This window comes from Eptesicus fuscus, chromosome 10 (assembly GCF_027574615.1).
Source record: "Eptesicus fuscus isolate TK198812 chromosome 10, DD_ASM_mEF_20220401, whole genome shotgun sequence".
Lineage (NCBI taxonomy): Eukaryota > Metazoa > Chordata > Mammalia > Chiroptera > Vespertilionidae > Eptesicus > Eptesicus fuscus.
The window spans coordinates 69,267,461-69,293,530 of record NC_072482.1 but is presented as its reverse complement, the minus strand read 5'-3'; the positions used below and the strand labels follow the sequence as shown (position 1 = coordinate 69,293,530).

At 41.1% G+C, this 26,070-nt stretch overlaps 1 protein-coding gene across 14 annotated transcripts in view; it reads left to right on the top strand.

Annotated features, from left to right (window-relative positions):
- Positions 1 to 26,070, top strand: part of AIG1 (androgen induced 1) — a 200,822-nt gene that overhangs the window by 100,901 nt on the left and 73,851 nt on the right. The window contains exon 4 of one of the 14 annotated variants that reach the window (XM_054722153.1): positions 24,992 to 25,104. The exons of the other annotated variants lie outside the window; for them this stretch is intronic. Within the exon in view, the coding sequence (XP_054578128.1) occupies positions 24,992 to 25,000 (9 nt within the window). The 3' untranslated portion in view covers positions 25,001 to 25,104. Of the gene's footprint in view, positions 1 to 24,991; positions 25,105 to 26,070 lie in introns of those variants that run through there. 14 annotated transcript variants of the gene reach the window in all.

Sequence of the window (26,070 nt, the reverse complement as noted above, 5' to 3'; positions counted from 1 at the left end):
TCAGGATTTCAGTTGGTAGAGTCATGTCTTTAATTTGGAACATATTACATCTGCTTTGCCATCTCCCAGGTCAGAGATTTTTCAGGGGCCATTCTATAGAGAAATAAAAAGGTCTGTGTGAATGGAAATTTCTAGATCAATCTAACTCAGAATAAAATGAGACGGGAATGATGTCCAGCGAAAGCATGCCAGGGAACGCACAGCCGAGCTTTTATCTTCATGTGAATAGGTTTGGCCTTCTCAAATGTTCCAACGTGGCTTGGTGTTACCCATTTTCTTCGAAAAACTAATTCCAAACTCTTTCTGGTAGACACCACTCATATTTAGTTGTGCAGATAAAAGCTAGCTAGGAAATAAAATTAATATTTTTGTAGCATTTTTGAACAACACTTTATTAAAATAGTCTAAATCAGCAACTTTGGCCACAGAACTTCGTAGCCATTGTGCAGAGTACCAGCAAACTAGAGCAGTGGGCCTCTCTCCTTTCCTGCTGGGAGCTTACAGTTGCCTAGAGAACACAGTCGTGCACCCACAGCAAAGGAGATGGACACAAATAAAAGAAGCAAAGCGACAGCATGCAGCCAACCCATCCGTGTTATAAAATCAGGGGCAGGAGGGGTCCATGATAAAGGTCCTGTCAGGCTGTCAAGGCTTCATTCTTATGAGACATTTGGAGGAACAACGGAAGGCTGTAACTTGGGAGGAAGATTAGTGCGCTTCATACATCCAGCAAAATAGTGGCATCGTAAAATCGAGCAGCATTGTAGAAATTAAAAATTAAACTCGCCATATTTGTACTGCCTAAAAGCAACCCCATAAAATGGTCTAATCTCACATTCACCGATCTTTCCCCCAGCTATTCTAGAATTCAGTTTCTTTGTGGAAAAGAAAAAGAAAAAAAACACACCTCTATTTTATAGTTCAGGAAAATTGCCATAGCTAACAGACATGCAGGTCTCATACCTTGTATGAAGAGCAAAGGAATATCTTGTACCAAGAGCAAAGGAATACCTGTATGTGAAGATGTCTCTATAAGTGCTTCATACTCAAACAGTAGGTAAGGTAGAGGCTGATGTGATGTGATCTGAATGATTTTTTTTTAAATTCCAACAGCAAATTAATTTCTACATTTTCCCTATTCTTATATATAGTATGACACCTGCTCTGAATGTCCTTTGTCTAGCTTAGGGTTTCTCAGCCTCGGCAGCAGCAAATATTTGAGCCAGATCATTGTTTGTTGGGGGAGGGGTGCATGTTAGGATGTTTAACAAGATCTCTGGCCTCCTTCCACTAGTTTCAACCCCTCTCTGCCTCCAAGTGTGACAACCAAAAATGTCTGCAGGCATTGCTGAATGTTCCCTGGAGGGCAAAGTTACCCTGGGTTAAGAAGCACTGGTAATCCACCAATGATTCAAATTCCACCTATCCTTGAAGAACAATTATCTTGGCTAATGTTTCTGACCCATTCTCTCCATTTTCTCACCAACACTGCAGTCTTTGAAGCTCAGCAGTTACATTCCTGAATTCAGCCATCCCCTACTCTCCCCTCTACCCAGCCAAGCTGGCTGCATTGGGATAGGAAAGAGTACATGCTCAGAAGGAAATCAGTCAGCCTTCAGCTCCCCATTGCTCTGCACAAGGCTTGATTTGGGTTTTCCAGCTTACTCTGCCCCACAAACTCTCCCCTCTGGATCCATGAACTCTGAAGATGTTAGGGTTTGGGGGCTCAAGATTAGAAGAAAAGAGGAAGAGTGAGCTTAGCAGAGCAAGTGGAAGGAGAAAGGGGTCAGGGTGGAAAGAACTGTTCTAGAGTTGGAGACTGGTTGAGAGCATGGATATGAACAGTGTCTAAGGCAAGTCTAAGAAATGGCTTCCAGGCATGTTTTGGGCAAGGGACTAACCAGATAATGAGTTCTGATCTGTTGGTGAAAATGTCTCATTAATTTATAGTTACACCTGTTCAGGCCTTCAAACTGAATCAGAAAATGAAACGGTGGTGCCGTAGGGTGCTGCACCCTTGAGGGGAAAAGGTGAGAAGTGTAAGTGTAGAAGAGCTTTGAGTGTCTGTGCCTGGGACAGGAGCACCCTTGAATTCAGCTCCTATCCAGACCAAAACTTGAGGCTCCCTTCTGTGAAGTTCCAGCCAAACAAGAGAAATCAGAGTGAATTGGAAAGGCAAATGTGCCCACAGCATGACATCTGGTCTCATAAGACAGCAACTCAAGAAAGCTTGAAGTTGCCGAAACCGGTTTGGCTCAGTGGATAGAGCGTAGGTCTGCTGACTGAAAGGTCCCAGGTTCGATTCCGGTCAAGGGCATGTACATGGGTTGCGGGCACCCGGTGTGCAGGAGGCAGCTGGTCGATGTTTCTAGCTCTCTATCCCTCTCCCTTCCTCTCTGTAAAAAATCAATAAAATATATTTGAAAAAAAAAAAAAAAAGAAAGAAAGCTCGAAAACTTCTGCTTTTAAACCAAGACATTTAGACTTAATTTGTAAAGCCTGTGCTTCGTGTGGGAAGAAATGGAACCGTGTAGCCGCCATCTCTGGATCAACTCCTTAACCCTTTGCACTTGCTTGCTTTTTTCTCGATTCCTTTATTCTACTCGGGATTTAATTTTTTTAATACCCCAGATTTTACAAAGCGCGGCAGTAGAATAAAAAACTAGACTTTCTTTTCATAAAAACTTATTTATTTGGATTTTTTTATATTTCAAATTATTGATACATTCAAAGAGTAATTTTAATCTCGACATCCGAGTGCAAAAGGTTAAAAAGCATTGTGACCCTATGTCTTAAATATCAAAATTGGCCTGTAAATAGCCCCCGTGGATTCCATACCCCTGAAGTTGAACCTAACGCTCTTGATTTTTTGCAATAAAATTACAGCAAAGGGTTGTTTTTTTTCTTAAATGTGCTAAATATTCTATTATAGTACAATTGTAAATATAAATGTATGTTTTTAGTTACATTGTTGTCCCTTTTTATTAATTGATCTTCAACTAGTTTTACCACTAACTCATTGTATAGTCCTGCATGAGTTAGTTTACATTTCTGGGCCATGGTTATTGTGGTATATTATAGCATCTATAAATGCTAACTACTGTGCTTGGAAATAATAAAGATAAATAAATAAATGCCCTATTGCTGACTTTAAGGATCTTACCATGTAGTGGAGAAAAACATGAGAAAACTGATTATCACAATGTAGGTTTTTAAGTGTCTTGACAGAATGTAGGATAGCTTGATGTGGGAGAAACAGCTTTGAACATAAAGTTTGGGAGAAGAGAACAGGTATCTGGAAAGTTCTTTCTAAGAAAACAAAAAAGCTACAAGAACAATTTAAGAAATAAAAATTATTATATAATGCAGTTTATTGGTGATTTTAAACAAGTCTATTTTGAGAATTCTTATGGCTCCCCATATAAATGAGGAAAGATGGACTGTAATCAAATTGAAAGTTGGAACCATAAAGAAATATAGATTGTTCAGTTTGAATAATTGCCATAGCACTGAACAAAAGAACAATAAAATGTATGGTTCATTTTTTTTGCTATTAAGAGAATTTGCCAAAGCCTAATAAAATACTCTTAACACCTTGCCTCATGAAGTAACTGAAGGAAAATGTCTTCGTGTTTTTCTGCATTTAATGTCACTAAGATATGTTATTGCCAAGACATGAAAATAGTACTGCCTGGGCTGGATTTAGGGGTGACAGGTTGGGCCTGGAGTGCTGTTTGCTCTCAACATGCAGTGAGACGAGCACTGGACTTGGCATCAGAAAACCTTAATGCAATCCCCACTCTGCCAGATTTTAGACTAGCTGCAAGATTTCAGACAAGTCTCCGTTACCTCATTTGTGAGAAGGGGCTTCACAGGATGGCTACAAGGATTAAATGGAATATAGGTTACTTTTATCCATTGTATCTCTTTACTAGCTATTGAGTGAATGGATCTTCTTGTGCAACAATACAAGATCATTGTTTAATAAGCACAATTGCAAAATATGTGATGAGGGGTAAATGGAAGCCTTCTGCTGTTTTCCTGCCTCCTCACCCCTCCTCAGTCTTCACTATGACCAGAATTAGCTTCATGAAACACACATTGATTGTATCATTCTTCTAAGTGGTACCCTTCAGTGCCTACTCATCACTGTTCAGAGAAAAACCAATACCTTGGTGCCAGGATCCCTTTTGTTCTGTTGGGTGACTGTGCCTACCGCTCTGGTTGACTTCTCTGTCCCTCAGCCAGGCTATACATGCTCATTCTCTCTTTCTCCTCCATGTCTTTGCACTGGTCCCTCATCTTTACCCCACAGATTCCTTCCTAGTTCATCAATGTTCAGCTCAAGTCTTAAACTTTCCTATGTGCTTTCCATGGTAGTCAACATCTACCTTCCCAAGAAACTTCTCTTCCTGAATGCTTATTGTCTGTGTGGTTGTCTGTGTCCCTTGTTGACTTGGACTCCTTGAATTATACCACAAAATCTTCCAGCTGACTGGATGATAGCGTATTGGACTCTGTGACCAGGGAGATTGTGCAAGCTGAACTGTTGTTTAGCAGCTGGGCAAGAGCTGGTCTTGAAGACACTTTCCAGCAAAGACTTCACCTGATGTTCTTAGGAAGTGTTGACTTTTCTGGTTCAGCTCATCCTGTGAAAGCAGAATTGTATCATATAAAGAATGCAAATTGATTTCCTCTTGCAGGTAAAGTTAGCCTGATGGGTAGAAGTCATCTGGAGGTCTGTATTGAGAGGGATTCTGTGGCAGCATCCAGGTTTTAACAGACATGGTCTGTGCTTCCCTACCAGAGTCTCCCCAGGTACATAGGGTAGGAGAGGAGGGGTCTCACACAGGTCCTCACTCTTGGTATAGACTCAAGGAACAGGAATGCTAGAAGGAAGCTGTAGAGGAGAAACCAAGATGGCAGCATATGTAAACACCTGAAATTGCTGCCTCGCACAACCACTTTAAAACTACAACTAAAAGACAAAATGGACATCATCCAGAACCACAGGAAGGCTGGCTGAGTGGAAATTCTACAACTGGAAGGAAAGAGAAAAGCACACTGGAACTCAGAGGAGGTGCGGAAGTGCAGAGGTACAGAGGCACGCATGCAGAAAGGGCTGGCAACTGAGGACGCGGTTGTCTTTTTCAATCGGGAGGGAGACACAAGCTCCCGACTGCTCTGAACTCCAGTTCCAGGTGAGACTCTGGGGACCCAGACTCATACGGGGAAAAACTAGACTGTCTGGCTTCAGGTGGAACTCGAGGGCGACTTTCTCTCAGAGATGCTTGCAGCGATTACTGAGGGACACTGAGACCCGGGGGCCTCTTAGGGCAGGGCTGAGGATCAGCCATAGCTGTTTGCTCCGCCCTGTTGATTCCCTGAGACCCCGCCCCACCCAAGCTGTGCACAGAGGCTTTTGCATATGAATGGCCTGGCCCTTTGCAATCTAAAATTACCTAACAAACTGCAGCTGGGTTAGAGAGTGCCAGAACTTCCAAAAGAAGGCCAAGGCCCCACAGCAGCTTCCATTGCTTCACAGCTGGGCCTCATCTGGGCACCTCCAAACCCCAAACAAAGAAGAGGAATCTGCAGATCTCTCCATAGCTCCTGCTGGGTGGCCTCAGGCAGAGTCTAAATTTGCATCTCCTTGGAGATCCAAGAGCCAGTGTACCCATTGGTCAGAGTGGGACCATCCAGATTACAACTACTCAGATCCATAGGGACACACTCAAGGGGCAGATTCAGTGAGCACCAAAGCCCCACTGAAGCAAGTCTTGCCCCATAAGGGTGTCTCCAGCACAGAAGTTCTCCCATTGTAGACACAGCTGATCCTCACAGCCAGTTGGCCTGGAGGTCAATTCCTCCCAGTGATACCAACAATAATCAAGGCTTAACTACAACAAGACTGTGCACACACCCACAAAGGGATGCACCAAGAGTGTCCACCTCAGGTAACTCGGGAGGCTGAGCCACTGGGCCCTATAGGACACCTAGCACACAAAGCCACTCTATCAACACAGGGAAGCAGCCAAAATGTGGAGACAAAGAAACAGGTCACAAATGACAGAAATGGAGGAAAGCAAACTACTGCATATAGAGTTCAAAACCACGGTTATAAGGTTTTTCAAGAATCTTCTAGAAACCACTGATAAATTTAGTGAGACCCTCAAGGATATGAAAAAGGACCAACTAGAAATTAAGCATACACTGACTGAAATAAAGAATAATATACAGAGATCCAACAGTAGACTAAAAGATTGCAAGAATCAAGTCAAAGATTTGAAATATGAAGAAGCAAAAAATACCCAACCAGAAAAGCAAAAAGAAAAAAGAATCCAAAAATATGAAGATAGTGTAAGGAGCCTCTGGGACAACTTCAAGTGTACCAACATCCAAATTATGGGGGTGCCAGAAAAAGAGAGAGAGCAAGATACTGAAAACCTATTTGAATAAATAATGACAGAAAACTTCCCCCACCTGGTGAAAGAAATAGACTTACAAGTCCAGGAAGCACACAGAACCCCAAACAAAAGGAACCCAAAGAGGACCACACTAAGACACATCATAATTAAAATGCCAAGAGCAAAAGACAAAGAGAATATTAAAAGCAGCAAGAGAAAAACAGTTACCTACAAGGGAGTACCCATACGATTGTAAGCTGATTTCTCAACAGAAACTATGCAGGCCAGAAGGGAGTGGCAAGAAATATTCAAAGTGATGAATAGCAAGAACCTACAACCAAGATTACTCTACCCAGCAAAGCTATCATTTAGAATTGAAGGTCAGATAAAGAGCTTCACAGATAAGAAAAAGCTAAAGGAGTTCATCACCACCAAACCAGTATATGAAATGCTGAAAGGTATTCTTTAAAAAGAGGAAGAAGAAAAAGGTAAAGATAAAAACTATGAACAACAAATACATATCTATCAACAAGTGAATCTAAAAATGAAGTGAATAAAAAATCTGATGAACAGTATAAACTGGTGGATATAATAGAATCGGGGCATAGAAATGGAGTGGACTGACAATTCTCGGGGGAAAGGGGTTTAGGGGTGCGGGAAGAGACTGGACAAAAATCGTACACCTATGGATGAGGACAGTGGGGAGAGGGGGGGTAAAGGCAGAGGGTGGGGTGGGAACCGGGTGGAGGGGAGCTATGGGGGAAAAAAGAGGAACAACTGTAATAATCTGAACAATAAAGATTTATTTAAAAAAGAAAAAAAAAGAAGGAAGCTATAGTTTAATAGTCTCTAACCTGGTTCTTCCTTTTACAGAAGGCCATGTTAAGGCTCAGAAATGTAAAGTAACTCATGCAAGGTTACACAACTAGTTAGTAGTAAAGCCATAATTAGAAGTCAATCATGGATTTTTTCATTGCATAATACTGCACATATTTAATTTAAGAAATTTTTTTATACTTTTCACTAATTTTTTATCATTTCTAACACAGAACGTGAGTTTGTTTGTCAGTGAGATCATGCTTGGTCCCCACAATCATACGTCTGAAGCTCTCGTTCCTGCCATTTTATGAGCCTGATCCTTTAGACTTAGTTCTTGAGCCCCTGATAGCCTTCTAAAAATTGCTTCTTTGTTGTTGGGTTAATGGTGATCAGAATCAGTTTCTATTTTCTGCAATCAGGAACTATGGTTGATATATAAATTGATCCAGGAGTGGATTTTAGGAAATAGATTCTCAAGGAAATAGGAAGAATTGGGCATTGATATCTAACCAAGATTAGACAGAATGCAGAGAAGTCCTATTTAATATCAGGAATGGGATTCTAATTACTCATGGCAGCCAATGGTGAATGAGTTAGATAAATGCCTCTGATTCTAATTACTCATGGCAGCCAATGGTGAATGAGTTAGATAAATGCCTCTGCTCACCTAGCGTCACTGCTAGTGGAGGCAGAGCAAGGCCTTGAATTACCACTGCCAAGCACAAGCAGACAAGATAAGGGTCCAAGGTCCCTGAAGTGAGAGGTAGAATGACCGTCTCACATCCAAACCACGCATGCTTGGTTCAAGGTAGAAGAAAAATCCAAGAGCTTTGATGGCCATCTAAAAAGACTCTTTTATATGACCTCAAAACAGATTCTAAAAACCGCAACCCAAAGTTCGATGCTATGCGTTTTGAGTCATAGTGTTAACTCCAGCGTCTTTGAGTCTCCTGGAAAGAACAGGGCCCAGGGAATTGGAGCAGCTGATTTGGGGGTCACAGAATACCTGGAAACCCCTGCTCCCATGAGCCTCCCTTACTCTTGGACATGGCATCTCCTCCTTGCAAAAGACACCGCTGCTCCATTACCTGCAAGAGTTCCTATGAGGAGAAGCCGCTTTCCCCATCTTCATTAGGGCACCCGAGTCTTACTGTGCTTCAAGACAAAATTTTTGGCATTAATTTTATCCCATCATTTTTAAGTAGCAGAATTTTTTAAAGTTTATGCTTCAGATCAACTTTTATTTATGTGAGATTCTGAAGGCCTCCATGAGTGAGGTTCAATGAATCAATGGTTTAGAACCCTCATAATTTTTCCTACTAACATAAAATAGTTTATTGAATTAATAAATCATAAGTACTAAAGATATACAACTAAAAGCAATTTTTAAATAAATAAAAATTCTTAAGTATACTTGCCACTTGCCTCATTAATCTTTATTTAATAACTGCTCTATTTTTCTCTGTTTTTCTTCTCATTTTTATTATTGTTCTTTATTTTAAAGGTAATGTCACCACATTATCAAAAGATAAAGAAAAAGAAAGCATCACCCATTATTTTATCATTGTTACTATTTTGGTTTATTTTCCTCTGGGCTTTTTCATTTGCTTCCCCCCCCCCCGCCCAAACATTATGGTAAATGTAATTTACCATAATTTAATACATTGCAAACCTTTTAATCTCTTAGTGTCTCTATAGCTTCCTTTTCAACAGTTGCATAATATTGAAAAAGTACAGTCGTGTCCTATCTGGTTTGGCTCAGTAGATTGAGCATCGCCTTGCAGACTGAAGATTCCAGTCAAGGGCACAAGCCCAGGTTGCGAGCTCGAGCCCATCCCATTAATGATTCTCTCTCATCATTAATGTTTCTATCTCTCTCTTCCTCTCTGAAATCAATAAAATATATTTTTTAAAAAGCACAGTCATTAGATTGTGATTATGAATTATTGAGGGAAGTAACTATTATACCCAGCTGCTGTTAGGTATTCAATTATCATTTGTTGAATTAAATTGAAATTCCTTGCCCATCCTAAGTTTGTAATATTTTAAACACTATTCAACACATATCTTTATGGGTAGAGCTTTTCACACATTTTTATTTAAGATAGATTCCCATCATGTGGTATGACTATGTTTATCTACTGCCAAATTGCTTTCCTTCTGGAAGGGCTGTATTGATTGACAGCATCACCCCACCAATGCATGAGATCACCAGTTTCACTACACCCTTGTCAGCACTCACGCAATGGAAGGAAGTACAGCATCTCATTGTGATTTTAGTGGTAATGTCTTCTTATTTGTGTATTTAGTGACTGCATTTGCTCATTTGTGAATTCACTTACTTCAGCAATTTGAATGAGCTCTAAATAGAATGCGGATATTAACCTATATTTACTGCTAGTATTGTCCTCACTTGTATATTTTTTCCCCATCTACTGTGGGATTCTTTTGGGAACACATTCCCTCTCCATTGAAGAGAAACCTGTTAGCCTTCTTCAGAAAGTACCTTGAGCTCTGAAAACCGGCGACCTTGTGAAAATGCTCCTGCCACCTTGCTTTAGCTGCCAGCATTAAGTGACCCAAAAAGGACAACTTATTCTTAACTACTGTCAGCTAATCCAGGAAACACTTAAATTACCTCATCCTACATGCCAGCATTGCTTCCACAAGCAAAAATAGAATAAAATATCATATGTTCCCTATCATTACTGCCCTCCCAACTAGGAAATTTGCTTCTATTTGACCCAATTGTCCTGCCCAACTTCCTGTCCTTGAAGCAGGTGTTTGACATATGTCTTTACAAATCTTTGCAGATTTCTGTCTTCCTCTATCCCTGGTTAAAGTAGCCAGGTCCCCCTCCTTACTAGAACTTGAGTCTAAACAAAACACTATCTAAGGTAGCAATTCCTGAAAAATAGGCATGCTGAAGGATCCCTTACTTGTTCTCAACATTTTGCAAATCATGAATAACATGTTCCTGTGTGCCATGGAATGTGGTGCAGATCATCCATACACTGCCTCCTTTAATCCTTACAACCAGCCTCATCTTGAATTACTCACCCCGACCCACTCCATACACATTAGTGCAGCTTGGTGGGGCCATAGGGTCTTTGCTACTTCCTCTGCTAGAGCACCTCAAAGCTGGCCCTTTCTCTTATTGTAGGTTCCAATGTGTACATCACCTGCTAAGAGAATTCTTTTTGACCATCCTAACTGAAGATATCTTGGATATGCTGTCTTATTTAATTCACAGCATTTATCACTATTTGTATAATACTAGTTGTTAGTTCATTATATTTATGTTTACTTGTATAGTGTCTGACTCTCCACACACACTCAACTGTGAACCCCTAGAGAATAATGACATTGTCTGTCTTATTCATCACCAAATCCCCAACACCTAGAAAAGTGGACCACAGTTTATGTTTTATAAGTATCTGGTGAATGAATATGAACAGAATAGGTAGTTATTGTAATATCTATTGTATAGATGAGTAAAGTGAGGCTTAGAAAGGTTTAATTACCAACTCTAAGGCACATAACTAGTAAATTATAGAACCTGAATTCAAACTCAATTTCAACCCAAGAGCAACTTTTAGCTGTTATTTGGCCTCTCTTGGTGGAAGCATTTCAACTCAAATCAATACCCATATCTACTTGGTGGAATGCTAATAAGATAATGATTACAATGACAATGAAAATTATGATGCCAATAGTAATATACCCCATGAGGGTTTCCTGGGCCTCTTCCTTGATCACCTGCAGCGCACACACCACCTCAGCTGGCAGCATGTTCAAAGTTGAACATCTCTAATTTTAAAAAAGTGTTCTCTTATCTTGCACCAAAATCTGCCTTCATGAATCTTCCACTCATTGATCCTAGTTTATCGCTCTGCCGTAAAACAGAATGAATCCTTTCTAGTTGCCATGTTGGAGAGGAAGTCGGTAGCAGCGGGGTGGATTCTGTTTGGATTTCCCTCGTTTCTTCCTGTGTGCAAGTACATGGTATGCCAAGCATTCCCATGTGGACAATTGACAAGGTGGTTTACCTGCCACAGGGGCTGAAGCGTTGTGGTTTCATCTTAATTAGTGGAGGTATTCTTTTCCTTGGCTGACGGATCAGCCAATTCTTATTAAGGAAACTGGGTTCTCATCACAGGCTTTGAATGATCAGTGTTGTCTTTGCACACTGCCCTCATATGAAAGAGGTCTTCGTACTAGATTCACTTTTCCACTCCAACTTGAACGTGGTAAAGATTGACAAGGAGATGTCTAGTAAACCCTCTGAGCTCCTTGAAACTGAGGCCCAATTCAAACCTGTTTAATTCTGTTCTTCTGTGGTCTCTGGCTTCAACTTTTGGCCTTTGAGAGTGTTTTAGTCCAAGCTACACTGTGGTCACTGTGGTTTCCACTGGTGGCAACTGGCTCCCAGTGATATTCCTTATGTTTGAATCTTGTATGGTTCATAACTTTTATCTAGATCCAATTTCTTTGGGTGGTTCCACACAAAAAAATAGAGAAAAATGTGATAATAACAGCCAATATTTAGTAAGCTCTGTGAGCCAAGAACTGTTCTAAATGCCTTACTTGAATTATCGCATTTACTAGATAATAACTGTTCCTAGGAAAACAGTATAGGCCCTGTGCTGAGTGCTTCACATTCATTATTTCATTTCATCCTAATTTCCAGTTCCAAACTGATGGTATTCTAGCTTCCTCAATGATATGACTGATTAGATGCAATAATCCATGCAAAGGACTTAGGACAGTACCTAGCATAGAGTTAGCACTCAAAAATGTTAGCTATTATTATTATCATATTTCTTATTTAATGCTGAAGAGATTCACTATTTTTGGATCTAGACTCACAGTGAAGCATGCATTTTTCTGGCTTAAGTCAACACACTGTACTACAGTAGACAGGATAATAAGATAGAAGTAGAACAATCTGCAGGGCAAGAGATCTGTGGTCGGGTGTGAATTCTGCCATTTAATAAATTGAACACCCCAGCAAGTTGCTCTACTCATGAGAGCTTTAATTTCCTCATGTGTACATGAGATGTGTGGACCCGATGATCTTTAAGATCCTTTGTCCCCTGTATGTCTTCCTTCACATATTTCTTTGTCCAAATGTGAAATTTACCATGAGGCTTAGATTTCTACCATTTCAACCCACACATCACATTAGAGACCCAAAACACTGTAATGGAAGATGCTTCAGGAAGAGCTTAGTAAGGAAGTTAAGAAAAGCACCCCCAGGGCCCCTTCTGTCTGCTCCCCAGCACTCTCAGCAGTAGGGCAAAGCCATCAGTTACCAATTGATTTAGGTGTTTTCAGGGAAAGCACAGCATAAAATGCACTTTGGTGGTATTTGGTTTTTGTTTGTGGATTTTTAATTTTTTTTAAATATATTTTTATTGATTTCAGAGAGGAAGGGAGAGGGAGAGAGAGATTGAAACATCAATGATGAGAATCATTGATAGGCTGCCTCCTGCATGTCCCCTACTGGGAATTGAGCCCACAATCTGAGCATGTGCCCTTGACAGGAATCAAACCTGAGACCCTTCAGTCCGCAGGCCGATGCTCTATCCACTGACCCAAACCAGCTAGGGCGATGATATATATATATATTTTTTTTTTAATGATCTGCATGGGAGGTGGTAGGCTTTGATAAGGAAAGTGCTGTCCTGGCAGCCTTTGAGCTTTATTCCAGCTGCAGCTCTGCCACTGTCTGAGTCTCGGACAAATGACATTTCCTTCCTTGGGCCTTAGTTGTTTCAGTTGTCAAAAGGATTGTTAAAAATTTCTAGCTTATATAATTTTATTAACCCATGTTACCCCAACAAAATCAACAAAAACTAAATTTAAAAAAAAAATGTTGCAGTTCTAAAAACTCTGTGCTACTGTTCTTTCTATGAGAACAATACTCAGATGAAATCCTAGGGACAGAAAAGCATTTTGTCTCCCCTTTCTCTCTTCTTGGCTAAGTAGAATGAGAGTTGGTGTGGAAATAAATAAATAAAAGTCTGCTGTGAAAAGGTTCATTCAGCCTTTCCTTAATAGATCGAGCGGTTGGTATTTCTGCTGGCTTCTGAAATACATGACAAATCACAACCTGGAAAGAGTCCCGAAGCAGCTCCAAGCCTTCCTGCTGAATTTGGATCCATCTTTAGGTCTTACACTGCAGCTCATCCTTAACAACTGACAAAATATTTACTTTGCTCGGTACAGAAAAGGGTAACATTTTCCAAAATATTAATCTAGGTTGGATTCAGAACACAGACAATGAGGCAAAAAGTTGGACCTCTGTTTGAAGCCATGTCGTTGAATCATTTTCCAGAGTGCCATGAGAAATAGGGCCTTAGTGGATGTTTTTGCACCACGGTAATTCGGAAAGGGGGAAAGCCAGCCAGTCCCTGTCTGGCATGTAGACTAGAGGTTCACAAAGTGTGGTCCCTGGATCCGCAGCACTGGCACCACTTGGGCACTGGTTAAAGATGCAAACTTACACCAACCATTCCCAGACCTGCTGAACCAACAAGGCCCAGCAGTCTGTGTTGTTAAGAGCCCCCAGGTAAACAGGTTCATGTGAACGTGCTGGTAAAAGTTTAGAACCACTGTGTAGGCCCAGGAAGGTGACGGGTGCTTATTACCTTTGAATTGAAAGTTACTAGTGACAAGACTAGTAATGTAAGTTCTCATTAATAAATTAATTTTTCTTAATATAAATGAACTGGTAATGTACCGCTTTTTGAAATGCTTTCCACCACCCTGCCCCTCCTCTGTCCCCATCTTCCTTTCCCTCTTTCCTTGCCCCCACCTGCGTGCTCTTGGCAATGATGTCTGAGTTATATTTGACTCTTGTTAGGACTGTAAAAATGCACTGCAATTTGTTCTAACATACTTGTATGTATTTTGATAAGAACTAATTGAACTTTTAAAAAACTCATTTGAGGTTTCACCTAGGACCAAAAATAGTAGACCAAAATTGTATGACTGCTATTTATAATTTTCTGCTCTATTAATTAGTTTTATTGTTAAAACTATTTTTATAAGTCAACCATGATTTATTTATTAAATTACTAGAATTTACTCTAGTTGCCAGCTTTAATTAAGAAATGGACTATCATTTTGACATCTATATTGTCTCTCTCTAAAATTGCCAGTAATTTCTAGGAGAAATTAAGATAATCCTCACCAACACCTCCTTCTGCCACTCCTTAATGCCTCATTTCTGCCCCCTCACTCATGTGTTACCTGCCTGGCCACTGCAGGTATCTGAGCTGTGACCTTTGTCCTACAGTTTCATGCTTGGCAATGTCATTTGGTCCCAGGGTCCTGCATCTGTTGATTTGGAAGGCTCACAAATCTGTAACTAGAGTGTGATTTTGCTCCCGAGTTCCAGCCAATATCTCCAACTGTTTCAATATCCTTCCAGCACCTCAGGACCTTACAGACCATACATCCAAACCAGAACTTATAGTTTACCCTAACCCACTCTCTCTGATGTCCCTGTTTCTTTTAATGAACGCCTCCCCCGCCCCCTCCCCGTGTGCCCTCCACAACCTGCCATAGGCTGAGAGCAGGAAACCAGGTATTGTAGAACATTCATGGTTTTTTTTAACTGTATAGGTATGGATTTAAATCCAGGCTCTACCACCTATTGGCTACATGTGCCATGAGACACCTCAGATCTTCAGCTTCTTCACATATATACTGGGGGGTAGTTTGGAGGAATCAAAGAGGAAAAGTATATAAGAATATGATTGTTAAAGGTATTGTCCAAAGTAGAAACATTGAGAATGAGAGAGGTCATCCTATATAATAAAAGCCTAGGTGGCGTCACGCTCTCACGCAATGCCCTCACATCACAAGATGGCCGCCACAAGATGGCCAGACACACAGCGGAGGCAGGGCCTGGTGGCCGCTCAGCACAGTGAGGCCTGGGGGTCCCGTGGTTCTGCGTGGCATGGAGGAGGCGGATCCCGGCAGAGGAGGCAGGTCACAGCAGGGGAGGTCAGTTGTGGTTGATCAGGCTGGCAGGGGAGGGCAGTTGGGGGCCATCAGGCTGGCAGGGGAGGGCAGTTGTGGGCGATCAGGGGAGTGGTTAGGGGGTTATCAGGCTGGCAGGGAGAAGTGGTTAGGGGCAATCAGGCAGGCAGGCAGGTGAGCAGTTAGGAGCCAGCGGTCCCTGATTGTGAGAGGGATGTCCAACTGCCGGTTTAGGCCCAATTCCACAGGGCCTAAACCGGCAGTCGGACATCCCCTGAGGGGTCCCCGATTGGAGAGGGTGCAGGCCAGGTTGAGGGACATCCCCCTCCGTGCATGAATTTCATGCACCAGGCCTCTAGTTGTTAATAATTATCCCATAATCAAAAAGAAATAAGGCATAAACTCAGACTGTGCCACAAAAATCACGACATGTGTTCATCCTATACATTTAGTGTTATGAGTAAAACATAGATGTGTCCTCATTAATACTAGTCCCCTTTTCCTTCCTGCTTGCCATTCCAGTTCCCTTCATTGTTTTCTGAATCTGTCCTTCACTTTCATTCTTCATGCCCCCAAAGCTGTCACTTGAAGGATAATAATGTCCTCTCGATTGAGCTCCTCCCATTCCATGTCTCCCCTCTACTACATTCTATGTACTGTTGCCAAATTAATCTTCTGAAACCACATCTCTTAAACCATTCTCTGCCTCAAGCTCCTTTAATGGCTTCCTGTTGCCCACTTACTAAAGTGTAAACTCCTCAACATGGCATTTAGAAGTCTTCCTGTTTGGGATTCAATGTGTTATTTCAGACTTAACTCCAAGCATTGTCCTTTCCTTACATCAAGTTCTTGGCATACTCAACCATTTTCCTAACTATCTTGCCTTCTCTTATGCCTTGTTTATGCTCTGCCCTCTGAATGTCACATTCTTCCATCCTGTCTCCACTGTTAGAATCCATTTTGTCCATCATTCTAGAATGTGACCTCTTCCAAAAAGCCTTCCCTAATCTTTCCAGTGAGAAGCTCTTCCTTTACCCCTTAAATTCTCTTAAAGATGCCTCATTCATAATCTAGAGCACTGGATGTTCTCTGTTTTATATTGTTGTTAAAAATATATGTTTTAGGTTTAGACACCCTACAAGTAAGCGGGTGGTGAGAGGAGGCAGAGAATACACCTGATCCATGTCTCTTTCCCTTAGATAATCCACACATAAGAGGAACTCAGTACATGCTTGTTGAATGAATAAATGGCTGAATGAAAGTCAATTTTGTCCTGCCAATAATTAAATATTGCCATTGCCTCCTCAATTAGCCAAAAGTTTCTGAAAATATATGGCAAAGATTCTCATTTATTTTGCTCCTTTTCAGAACTAGGAGAATAAAATAATTAAATCAGTGACAGTAAAGATTCTAAAAGTACCTATATCTTTCCCTTTAATCTTCACTGTGATGCAATTAACCTAATTTGGCCAATTTTTTTTTAATTGTTGGTCAAAGAAACAAATTTTACACATATATATTGTGAAAGTCAGTCATTTGCTTACAACTTGGGCATTAGAAAATATTTAAAAATCAGTCTCCTTGAATGCCTTTTTCCAAACTCCAAAATGTGTGGGACATTTTTATGTTGATTTTTTTCTTGCTTCTGTCGCAATTTGAGAAGCAACTCTCAGAGGTAGGAGAGTTGACCCAGAAAGCTAGAATCTTACCGGTAGTCAGTCAGCCTGTCATAACTCCTTACTTAGTGCCTACTGTATACTAGACACTGGGGTCCACCGCAAAGCAACCAGGCATGGCCCTGCCACGTGGAGCATGCTGTCAAAAAAGAGGAGCCAATACAGATGTGCCAGGGCTTCTGCCCATGCCCTTCCTTCATCTCCATCTGACTTAATCATCACAAGGAGGAAGGCTTTAGAAAACACAGAGAGAGGTAACCTTTAAGGGTCCTCCAGTCTGGGACCTGGAAGATTCTAAGCTCTTTGATCTAAGAGATTGTAAAATTGAAATAAAAACAAGAGAAAAAAAAACACCTGATTTTTAAGGCTTAAAATATCTCTATAACTATGCAGAGGTCTAGTCTTCCAATTTTAGGCCAAAAGAGCTATGATCTCTTTGAAGTAAAATCTTTCAACATAGAGAAATACCTGTGTGGATGTTTTAGGGTTCTTTCACCAGGGTACTTTAGAAGGAAGGACCAAAGTCTCACCCAGCAGCTTCAGTGGTTTGGTTAGGGAGGAACAAGTGGGGGGGGGGTGGCAGTTTACTATTAGAGCCTATGGGCCTGGGCCTCAGGATGAGCCAGGAAGAGCTGGGGCTACAGAAAAACAGAAGTTCCAGGGTGTTCAGTTGGGAGTCTGCACTAATGTGATTCAGATGTTCTCCCAGGGCCTACATTCTCCTTTATCTGCTGGCTATCTATTATCTATCTTCTTTAACCTTCTTTGGTTCTACTTTTTCACTTTTCTATGATTTTCACTTTTGAGCAGTGAAAATTTTTCTTCAAGCAACATTTTATATTTAAAGCTGATCGAAGTGGAACTTCTCTGGATAAAGTGGGCATGGGTTTGGCTCCTCCCACCCAGGTGTCTCCTCATTCTGACATCAGGCCCTGGGTCACCTCCACAGAACCTCAATGGTTCCTTGAAACATGCTTCATAAACTTCTGCTGTGCCCTTGGCTTTGATTTTCTCAGTTTACTTTTTCCCATGACCTAACATAATCACTTTATACCCTGAAGAGAGAATCCAATGGACCCCATTTTGCTTTGTTTTTTTTTGCATTTGACTGGACTGTTCTTGAATGAAGTGTCCACCCTTGATCCAATCAGTTGTGGCCAAGGTGGGGGTGGAGTTATTCATGTAAAATATGGCTACATAGTGCTGTCCCTTCAACGGGGCCAGGATAACGTGGTGGCTCAGCAGGGATTGTGTGTGTGGCAGCCACCATGACTGCCATGTCTATTGTGTGGTGGGGTTGGAGCAAGTGTCCCAGGGACTCACACCAGCAGAGTATAGCAGAAGCATCAAGCAACCATGGGCCGACACAGGAGAGAACAGATGAGGAGCAGGAAGGAGAATCTGAGCAGTCATATGGGGATCTGAACGTCCTTTACTTACACGAATGAGTGACTTGGGGGCTTTGGACTCAGGAAACTGTGGGAAGCTGAAAACCAATAAAGAAATGATTGTCACCAAAGTGATGGGTGTGGTCTGAGGAATAGGAGAAACAAAGGTAACCTTCAGCTGCCTCTTTGTGTAGGTGTGGAGCTAGCTTTTTAAAATGTGTTCTTTCCATTTTCAAGATGTCAAGTGTAAAACGCCAACTCATTCTCAATTTAAGAGTTAAATTCTTATTCCTGGGAAAAGGCAAACATTGCTTTTGTAGCCACGTGAGGCATTGCTTTGAGGGTGGCCAGCCAAGATCTTTTGGGCAGTGTTGGACTATACCAGCATCGTGGTAGAAACCCAGCGAGGGGCCAAAAGTAGGTACTGTGGTTCTCCCAGCCAGAGAAACTAGAACATGACCCTAGGTGGGTCCTGTGCCTCCAGCAGAGGGAAGGCTTGCCTCTAGCAATGCCCTTGGACTTAGTTAGCGGTAAGATTCTCTGGAAAAAGCAGCTCTGTTTCTTGCAATATGAACAAAGTATTTGTACTTACTACTCATATCTGAAGGCCTTTGCCTCCAAAGCTGAATTAGTCTAAAGAGACTCATAACAATTATCTTCCACCCTCTTTGGGGTTCTATCACAAACACATAGGTGTAGCTAGTTGGAAATTGGGGGTGGGGAGGGCGTGGAGGAGAAATGGTATTTTATTATGTACTGCACATTTTCACATTTGTTACCCAAAGAGGTGATTGTGAAACTGAGTCTTGGCTGATGAGGAAGAGCTAGCTCCATGAACAAAGTGAAAAAGTTCCTCTCTCTAAAGGAGCATGCCATATCTGTGGACCAATGCTGCCCAATGGAAACATAATGCAAGGTACATATACAAACCAGATTAAACAAACATGCAAAGAAGCAAGTGAAATCAGTTGAATGGTGTATTTTATTTAATTCAACACATCTAAATATTGTCATTTAACAAGTAACAAATATTTTTAAATTATTAATGAAATGCTTTATATTCTTTATTTCATACCAAATTTTAAAAATCCGGTGTGCATGGTGTACACTTGTAGCACAGATCAATTTGAACTAACCCTATTCCAGGTGTTCAGTAGCCACATGTGGCTAATGGCTACTGCATTTGACAGCACAGGTTTGGATGATGGAGGAAGACCTGGGAATATTAAATACACAGAGAGTTCTTTGAGCTGCCTGTACACAGGCTGCATGTGGATGACGGGTGAGAGATGAAAGAGAGATATAGGTAGACACAGACCACGAAGGCCTTAGATGCCAAGTTAAGGGAGTCTCAGTTTAATCAGGAAGGCATTCAGGCGCCTTTGATGCCTTTGAGAGGTTTTACGTAGATCGAATTTGAGGTTTGGGAAGATTATGCTAGCAATTGTGTGGAGGCTTGATTGGGGATGCATAGCACAAAGAACATTGGTGGTCCTTTCTCAATCCGTTGTGTTTCTCTGTGTTTAATGAAACTTTCATATAAACGCTAGCAATTAATACACAGCTGTTCTCAATGTCCATTGTTTCATGAGGTGTTTTTTTTTTAATCATTTTTCTGGGCCTTTTGAGAATTTGAAGGGTAAGGTGGAATAGGAATTAAGAATATCAGGTGTGAAAGAGAAAATGCTGGGTGTGGACACCATTAGGCTTGGACTAAGCAGTTCATTTTGTGCAGTTCTTAGTCAAAGAGACCCTGACCTCCCCCAAACCGCTTTGTACAGGCATTATGCCATTACTAAATGTATGCGTGCATGGCAGAAGGCAAGCTTCCTGGATTCCTTTTTTCTCAGGATTGCCTATTTAATGGGGTTCTTTCTTCTTCTTTCCACCTCCCCTCCTGCCATTTTGCTCCTTGGCCCCATTTCAGCTCATTGGTTTCTAATCCAAAAGATAGCATAGTGATACATTTCTATATGGGAAAGTAGAGCAAATGGATTTTTTCAAAGTAATATGCTGGTCATGCCACCTTTTTTATGCTCAGAGCTCCCTGCACTATTCTAGTCCTCTTGAGCCCAATAATAATAGCTAAAATATAAGCAAGATTGGAGGCCACAAGCAAAAGAAGGTGTTACTCTCACTGGTGGAGGAGGTGTCTGTGCTTCTCTCATCTGCCTCTACTCCAGGCACTATCCAACCCTCCTGTCCCCAAAGCCCAAAGTGGCTAAAGCATGAGGTGATTCTGATGACTGTTAATCACCTCAGGGCATGGACCACAGGGGTGGCTGTGCCTGGCACTGCAGCCACTTCTTGTCTTCTGTTTCAAAATCTACAATTTCTTAAATTTTGAAACCAAGTCCTCAGATTCCGTAACATTGATGGATTCGTTTATTTTGCTCAAACTAGAACAAATTTCTAGTTCGGGAATGATTGGTGGTTTGATGAGATAATAAGGAAGAAGAGAAAAATAAACCCTGTTTATGTTGTTGGGGAACTGTCTCAACTCTGCTGGGCCAGATGTCAATAACTGCTGGTGTTTCTCCATCGTGTCCACAGTTTATCGAGTTAGTAGGTCATTTAAAAGGGCTTTTTTTCTTTCTTTTTAAAAAAGTATCTGCATTTAGTTAAATGTTTCTGTGAAACCAGCTCCAGGGCCTGCCTGGCATCTGTCCATGGTGCTTGAGCTGCAGCGATGATGTTCTGAAAACTACAAAGACCCCTAACACATGCTCTGCCTAGCCTATGGGGTGGGGGCGGCCAGCTGGTATTGTGGACAGTGTCACTGGGAGAGGAAGACCTGGATGTGGGCAATTTTTCCCATCATTAAAATAAAACACTAGGTCATTAGCCTTTTCAAAGGTAAAAGATTTCTTTTTATGAGCTCTTCACACATGCTTACTCATACTAATAAAAGAAGAAAAAGTAATTCTGAGCTGGAAAATGGCGGGAGGTCAATTTCTGTTGCTTTTGTCAATTGTCATCGTTCAAAGGTAGATTTGAGTGATTAAATGGTAATAATAACATGAGTCTCTCTAAGAGGGTTTCCCAAAGAAAAGAGAACATCCTCAAGAATCCCCCACCTGGTTGCCTTTGAGGAGCTTGTCTCAAATGAGAAGAAATATTGATTGAGCAGACTAGGAGGTTTTGTCTCTACATGGAAAAGTATATATATTGCTGGAGAAACAAAGCAGGAAGGGAAAAAATAATCCAGCCAGCCACTATCTCCAGCCTGCCCTTTCTCTTAACCTAGATTTTTTAAGCGTCCTTTTTGAATGGGAAAGTAAAGTCAGACTGATCCTGATTTAGATTTTTTTTTTAATCAGGAAGAATGGATCCAAATTAGACTCGAGAACCTAACCTAAATCAATGCCATTGATAATCAAATGGAACAGAAATAATTGCACCTTTCATTTAGAAAGTTGTCTTTCACAACTGGTGGCTAATATTCTATGATACATAACAGGAGTGAGAAGCAATTGAGAGAGGACGATGAAATGAACTTCAATCAGATTGGCTGAGAACATGGCAAAGTGGTTATTCCACACTAACCTCAAATACCCTCCCCTGGTAAACAGACACTAAGCTAAACTAATTATCAACCCCTAGCCCTGTACACATGCATTTATTCATTCATTATTCAGTCATTAATTAAGAGCCTACTAAATGTTAGGTAGGTGGTGTCAAGGGTTTAACAATGAATGAAATATGATGCTGACTTTAGAGAGGCTGCAATTCTAGTGGCAGAAGTGAATGGTTCTATATAAGGTAAGGGGCAAGATACATGTGTGGCACCAGGGAACCCCAGAAGATGGGCTTTTACTTCCAATGGAATGATGAGAGGACTTTATTCCATGCAAGACTTCTTTTAAATAGAATTTGGTATTTTCTATCATTGAAGGTTTCCATCAGGGCATGTGTTGCATGTTTCTATATTGTTGGAAGAAGAAAAATATCTGCACTTTGGATACTGCTGTGTTTGGTTTTGCATGTGGCTATATTTTATAAAATAATGGCAGGGGAGCTATGTGTGAAATGATCAGATCTGCAGGATTTCTGTGATTTGAAGCTGAACCTGTATATCAGAAAGGAATTATATCAGCTTAAGCCCCTGGAACGGATAACAGTGACCTTTTTCTGCTAATGCCTCCCCTAGGCTCCCTATCTCATTCCCTTCTCCCCTGATACATTTTTATTTTCCTGTAGGCAGTAAGCCAAAAGGAAGTGTGACGTTTTCCTGACCAGGATATTTTGGTTTGTTGGATCCTGGGAAGCCTCTGTGGGCTTTGGGTTGTGCCAGTTCTCAGGAGTAGAGCGCGTCTGGCTGGTGTCCCTCCTGGTGACCTTCGCAGCCATCTGGGCCCGGACCTGCGTCTGCCCGCTCAGCCCAGCAGGACAGGGTCTCAGCTCTGAGTTTGCAGATGCTTCACCCGGACTCGGCTTCCGTGACTCAGGCCATCTGTGGGTAATTTGTCCTTATTCTGAAGTTAGGGGTTTTCAAAGGCTTCAATTTCTGGAGTCCCTCCACGAGGTGCCCTGTCTGGCCACAGCTCTCTGACACCAGCTTCCTGGGGTCAGGCCCCAGCTCTGAGTCAAGCTGTCATGACTGTAATGACACTGTTCTATGCACTGTAGAGAGCTTCACACCAAGTTCCTGCCCCCTCCTGAGCGAGTTTCACTCTTCATGGACTTGTTTGAAGTTCAGCCAAGCTGGCAGCCGTGGGGTTCCATTTTTACAAGCTCTAGCAACAGTAGGCTGCAGTCCTTTGTGTCACCATGCCATCTGCTTAGCTTTTTCCCTCTTCAAACTGTAAGCAAAGTGAGTGAGCTAACTACACCAAAAATGCACCTCCCCCAAGTAAAACGCATTTGCATCAAGTCAACTTAAATGACACTGCTTTGTCTGTTCTAAACCACATTTTTTCTCATACTTCCCCACGCAATTTGATTTCCACCAAAAACATAGACATTAAGAATAATGTATATATAATAATTCTTTTCTACATACCAGCCACTGTACTACATGTTTTATGTTCTCATGATTCTATTTTATCTACAAAAAAAACAACGAAATACCATTTCTATCCCTGTTTTTGTGTATAGGAAATTGGAACTCAGATATTTTAATTAACTTACCTGTGACCATGCCATTAGTAAGTGATGAAATCTAAATATAAACCCCACTGCCTGGCCCCGGAGTGCAAGAGCTAAAATTTTTGTAGACTGCCCTTCCCTTGATATTAAGCATTCAATTCCTTGAATTTCAATGCCTCTGACTAAAAAAAAAAAAAAAAATCCCTTATTTCTTAAATAGAGCATCACACATCTATTAGCAATTCCCATTTATTCATTTGTCCAAAGCAAATATTTATTGAGTATCTACTGTGTTCCATGCACCATGCTGGGCCCTGTGGAGCCAATTATGAAGAAGCCTTGTCTCATGGAGCTTTTAATATAGTTTGTGTCACATTTATTTATTTAACAAACCTTTACAAGCAACAATATACTCTCATTGTGCTAGGGACTGGGACTATAAAGTCAAAAACAGTACCATCCCTTAACTGTGTTACACTCACAGCTAAGCTTGCCAGCTTTAGTCAGGACTCTCAGGAATTACAATTCTAGGATTAGGAATCAGAAAAGCTGGATTCTAGCACCAGTATTTATGATGTGTGTCCTGGTCAAATCACTGAAGTTCTCTCTCTCAGTTTCTTCTCATATTAAATAGATACCAGCTCTATAAAAGTAATTGCTACTTTAACTGGCCTTACAAAGGAGGCTTAGGTTTAGAACCCTAAGAGAAAGAGAAAAGAGCTAAGTCTAGGTTTGTGAGAGAAGCAGGAAAAAACTTTAAGAAGCATATTAATCAAAAGTGTTTGGCTTCAAGTAACAGAAAACATGACCAATGACTTTAAAAAATTGGAATTTATTTTTTCACATAAAAAGAAGTCCAGGGGGAAGTGTTTCTGGTATTGTTTCAGTTGCTCAACAATGCCACTGAGGACCTAGTTTCTTTCTAGTTTTCTGATCTGCCATCCTTAGTGAGTTGGCCTTTTGTCCTCAAAGTTATTGTCTCGTGGTTACAAGATGATTTCTGTTGTTTCCAGAATTTTTTCTCATACTGGTGTCCAAAGCAGAAAGGAAGCCATATGAGAAAATGCCTTTCTGCCTAGTGGGGCACTTTTTGTTGTTTTCACTCTGGAATAGAAGCCCTCCTCCTGCTGACATTTCCTTTTCTCTTATTGGCTAGAACTTAGTTACATGTCAAGTCCTAAACCAATCATAATTAATTCTTTGGATCTGAGGTGGGGCTTCTGCTTTCTCTGAAGTCATGGAATCTCCATCTGTGCAATATCTGGATTTGATTTGCAAGGAAGAAAGTGAGTAGGCAATTAAGAGTGTCATAGAGAGTTGAGTGGAAGCAGACACTCTAGCAGTGGTCATTTAGTCCTAGAAAAACCTTTGTATCTTGAATACTTGAAAACATTGTAATAAGCAGGAATATTCAAGAGGTTAATTCCAGGAAACATAGATCCTGGAGAAAAACCTTTGCTGTCCAGAAAGATGTTGTGTTCAGAGTAGCTTATCCATAGAAGGGAAAGCCAAGGAAGAAGATTGCCACTATGAGACTCATATGAACTCCCTGTGATTGGCTTGTATTTGGAATGGAGAACTAATTACACCTTCTCTTTCATTTTAAATTCATATATTATAGAAGCAATGAACAAGGAAGATTGATGCTCACTGGAGCTGCCTAAAATAACCTCAATCATCCAGAAGTCTTTATTGAACTGAGTGCATGATACAAAGATGAATAAAATACAGTCTACTCACAGGCAGAAATTTTAGATTCCTATGCATTTCCAACTGTAATTGCAATATAATGAATTCTTTACCACACATGAATGTTTATGCTCAAACTACAGTTGGACCACTGAGGCAGGACTGGTCAGTTCTACTTGGAATGGGGCAGGTGCGGATATGGGGAGAAGGTACAGACATTTGAGCAGGACCCTGAAGGAGAAAGAGGTATTCGGAGTTGAAACATAGGGAAGAACAATCTAGTCACATATGGCAGGACAATCTAGCCAAGGGAATCTTATAACAGAAATCAAACTCCTCTGAATCTTCTTCAGCAGATACTTAATGTTAAGACATTTAAGATCAAAAGAATCAACACTTACACCTGCTCATTGGAAAACCTATAATTTTCCAAAGACTGTTGCTGCAGCTTCAAAATGGTGGTGGATGCCTATATATGGCTGTTTTCTGATGAGCTGAGGAGCTGCCCTTAAGTAGAACAGTGGGCAAGGAGCACCTAGTGAATGTAGGAAGGACCATGTGTTCAATTCCTCACCTGTTACCATGTGATCTTGTTTCCCTCTCATCTTTCCACTTCCATGTCCATATTTATGAGTTCATCTTGCCAAGTAAGCTTCACCTTCTAAACCGTGAGGTATGTTCTTTACAGCTTTGACTTTTCCATGCCCTAGCATAAGAATTGACATACTGCCAATGTTCAAAACATGGATGTTGAACAAATGGATGATTGAATGAATGAAGTGAGAAGCTTGCCATGGGTGACCTATGTGTTGGCCCATAGACAATTGGACCTTATGAAGTGTTCTCCTTGCAACATTATATTAAGTATATCTGGCTCAGGATGTTTTACCTGATTAGAGTTTTTGAAATGTGCCAATAGGTGGGGAGTAGAGGCAGAAGATCTCCCTATAATTATGTATGTGTAACATATGAGAGTCTGGGTCAAAGGAGCCACTACCAAAGCCTACCTAA